Source organism: Oncorhynchus gorbuscha, linkage group LG22, assembly GCF_021184085.1.
Source record: "Oncorhynchus gorbuscha isolate QuinsamMale2020 ecotype Even-year linkage group LG22, OgorEven_v1.0, whole genome shotgun sequence".
NCBI classification, from domain to species: Eukaryota; Metazoa; Chordata; class Actinopteri; order Salmoniformes; family Salmonidae; genus Oncorhynchus; species Oncorhynchus gorbuscha.
Window position 1 is genome coordinate 18,857,310 of NC_060194.1, and position 4,196 is coordinate 18,861,505.

General features: G+C 38.6%; 1 protein-coding gene across 1 annotated transcript; it reads left to right on the forward strand.

Moving 5' to 3' along the window:
- The first annotated feature begins 239 nt into the window (after window positions 1–239).
- LOC124009090 lies at window positions 240–1,571 on the forward strand. Its single transcript, XM_046320588.1, has 3 exons — window positions 240–288; window positions 459–769; window positions 1,188–1,571. Exons 1-3 carry the CDS (start codon window positions 240–242, stop codon window positions 1,569–1,571), a joined length of 744 nt encoding a protein of 247 aa, XP_046176544.1.
- Window positions 1,572–4,196: the final 2,625 nt, after the last annotated feature.

Genomic DNA, 4,196 nt, shown 5'->3' on the forward strand with positions numbered 1-4,196 from the left:
TGTCCCCTTGACGATTCAGAGGTTGCAGCTGTCTGACTCTGCTGTGTACTACTGTGCTCTGAGGCCCACTGTGACAACAAGAGATTCAGACACTGTACAACTCAGGTTAGTGTGTTCAGACAATTTCAAAAGCTGACGATACACAGAAAGAGGAGGAGACAAGGATTTCATCATCTCATCATTGTCTAGTTACATCAGAGTGGTATTACTCTTCTCCCACTGATTTCACAGTAACAGGCATGGAACCCTGGCTGAGGAATGTACTGATTCTTGCTGCATGTTGTTATGGTATTATAATATTATTTGAATGATTTGTTTTCTGCCGTTGCTCTCATTCCGTTCTTTTATCAAACATATATTTCTCACTACAATACAACCAGTGTTAAGTTCATACTTTTTCTTCCCTCAATCATGTTGCTTGATTATTTTCCACAAATGTGTATTACATTATTTTCCAGAATGCAGAGGAGAAGACTCAGTCATTCAGCCACCAGGAGATGTGATCGCTACTGAAGGAGAACAGGTCACACTGGACTGTCAATTTGATGCCGTTAATATGAACGATATCTACCTGTTCTGGTACAAGCATGAATTAAATGGATTCCCAGAGTTCATGTTGGGCCGTTTTCCTTTTGGAAGTAAAAATGCCACTGAGTTCAAGGATAGATTTGATGCCCATCTCGATGCAGACTCCAAGTCAGTCCCCTTGACGATCCAGAGGGTGCAGCTGTCTGACTCTGCTGTGTTCTACTGTGCTCTGAGGCCCACTGTGACAACAGGATATACAGCCTCATTACAAAAACTATTTGATAGTGTGATGTAAGACTCTTAGAGAGCCTAGTGGAAGCTCATCCTCAATGCTTCCTAAGGCAGAGTTAAAGAAGTGGTTTCAAAAGCTTTTGATACATACAAGTGTGTTTGCTCTCTCCTTACCTACACATCTCACAGTAGATATGGAATCTTGGCTGAAGAATATTCTGATTCTTTGTGCATTTAGTTGGGGTATGATACATTTTTGGATTTGCTTACTGCCATTGCTTTAATTATCCCTTTATGTTGTGATAAATAGAGAAAGTTGCTCACTCTATATTCTCCCAATGATTTAATGGGTATAAATCATCAAACACCCTTTCTTTTTCAACTTATATCATTTCTCTCCAGAATGCAGAGGAGACAGAGTGTTACAGCCAAAAGGAGTTGTGACGGCTACTGAAGGAGGACAAACACTTGTCTGTCATTATGAAACAGACGATCCAAGTCCATATCTATTCTGGTACAAACAGCGAGCAAACGACTTCCCCGAGTATATGCTTATGCGGCAAAAATTTGGAACTGGGGACAATGCTGCTGAGTTCAAGGAGAGATTTCATGCTGATCTAGATGCCAACTCCAAATCAGTCCCCTTGACGATCCAGAGGGTGCAGCTGTCTGACTCTGCTGTGTACTACTGTGCTCTGAAGCCCACTGTGACAACAGGAGATACAACCCCTTTACAAAAACATACTGAGCTACGCAATGACAATACACCTGTCTGTACAGTAAACAACACCACTTTGAAATTGACACAGTAACTTTCACACTACCTCCTTGATACTACCAAGTCTAGTGGTAGCAGATGATGATAATCATTGCAATGATAATGATGATTGTAGAGTAACATTTACATTTACATTTAAGTCATTTAGCAGATGCTCTTATCCAGAGCGACTTACAAATTAAGTCATTTTTTTATGCCAATATAGTTACCTCTGACAATTCAGCTCTAAATGTCATCTTAGTCTCATAGAGTAGAAGTAATATAGTACTTGTAAATCCGGGACAATCAAATTAGCATGAAATGTTATGTTTGTTATGGTTACTTAAGAGAGAAAGTGATTTAAGACAAATCCTTAACCCTTTCAGATAACCACTCCCCTAATCCTAACCTTAACCCATTAACCTAACTCCTAACCCTAACCCCTAATCTAGCTAACACTAGCCAGCTAGCTAACGTTGGTGTTAGCCACCTAGTCACCTACTGTAGCTATCAGCCACAACACATTGGAATTCGTAACATATTGTTCAATTTGCAAATTAATAACAAATTGTATGTTTTCAAATTGACATCCACAAATGAGTATATAGCATTTGAAATGTAACATATCATACTAAATGGACTGGTTCGGATTTACTTACAGGATAATACAAAATGCTCTGAGACCAGGTTGTTTTTGTAGACATAAGAGACATTAAAATGCCATTACAATATGTCATAGATTAGGAAATAGACTATTGTTTTATTTTTAGAGATGGCCTTGTAGTGTTACTTAGATGAATTTAGAAAAAGTTATATTTAGTATTATGTACATAGTAATGGAAAAACCAGCATCAACCACAAGGAGGACACATTACCAAGAAAGTGTTGCTTTCTACTTTAAAATGACTTGTTTACAGTATTTGAACATCCCCTCTGTGCTGTGCTGCATGGTCTAGGCCTGTGCTGTCACTCAGACAGGAATCAAGAGAGCAGACCAGTTTCTATATAATAACATCAGTGTGTCTTGCCCTTTGTATCCTATGATAAATATGGGACATTGACTGTGATAGTTTGTTTAGGGTGTTGCAATTACAGATAGAACCTTACTCCTCTGAAATGTCAGTCTTGGTTCTATCTGACACTTCTGAATGAGACATGTTCAGTTTTTAAGAAAACTGTAGCATTTGAATAAATAAATAATATGATACTATTTGACCAAGATAGAGTAGTAACACCTCATCAAATACATTAGGAAATGTATTATGATCATCAGGCAAATTACTATCATCACTGAACAACGATGTGACACCATCATTTACTTTAAGACTTCTGACTGTGTTGTTATTTTGCTTGCATGCCATTATTGCTGGCTAGATCACCTTAGATAGATCATACTTAGAGCGAGATGGCAAACACGTGTTCTGATTAGTCTGTCTTTCTTTGCTCAGACTTGTGATTGGATTGCAGATAGAACCTTATAGCACCAAATTGAAATGGGTTAATGCAGATAGAACTTCCTAGGTTTAATTTTCTTTCACTTAAAATTAACTTATTCAAAAATCTGACTACACAGACCATGAAGAAAGATACATATTTAAATGATTGTGATGTGACTAACATATTTTCCACAAAAATGTTATATAGAACCTTCTTCCAGAATGCAGAGCAGCAGACAGTGTTACTCAGTCGAAGAGAGAAGTGACTGCTTATGCTCTTTTGCAACTATACAGTGAAGGCAGATCATCTGCTGTGGTACAGACAGTACTCTGTATTAGGTCTCTAATTCCTTTGTCTCGTAACAACTAACAATAATCCATATAAGGTGAGAGGTGACCCACAAGACTTTAGACTGTCTGTTAATCTGAATGAAGAGAGAACCCGTGTGGATCTGGGGATCTCTTCTGCTGAAGTGACAGAGGCTGCTCTGTACTATAGTACTACCCTGTTGGCCACAGTGACAGGAACTCCAGATTCACTGTACAAAATCTTTTCATATGGGATTCATACAATAAAATGGAGGGAATCAACCTCCTACACTACCCAGTGGAGGGAAGTGAGAAATGCAGTATCACTGAAGAGAGGACAAATGAGAGGAGAGAGCAGGAGGGAAGTGGAGAGAAGAGGAGACATTGAGCATCTTTATAGCAACTGTGTTTTGGGGTGGAGCTTGTAGGTAAACTAAGCAGAAATAATCAACTGTAAACCTTGCAGATGAAGTTGGTTTGGAGTATTCAGCTTCTGTTGTGCTATTAGTCAGTTTGACTTCCAACCCCAGCCATGTTGTTCATCTGGTCATTTATTATGTTCTCAGTAATAGGTAAGTTATGGCTTTTAAAGTAGTGTCATGTTTTCTGTTTTGAAAATTACAACGATAAATAAAAAAATATATAAAAAAATGACTCAATGTTCATCTCTTCCCATTTACAGGTGGCAGTTATGAGCAGACTCTAGAGCCAAACCAACATGAAGTGTATGCAGAAGTGGGTAGTAATGTTCTTGTTTCCTGCAACTTCTCCTCAGCGTACAGTCTACTATGGTATAAACAGTCTCCAGGATCAGCTCCCCAATATCTTCTGCTCATCCAGCACTCCACTGGGACTGAATATAAAGATGATTCTCTTGACTCTCGCTTCTCTGGTAAACTGAATAAAGACAAGACCAGTGTGGATCTGGAGATCTC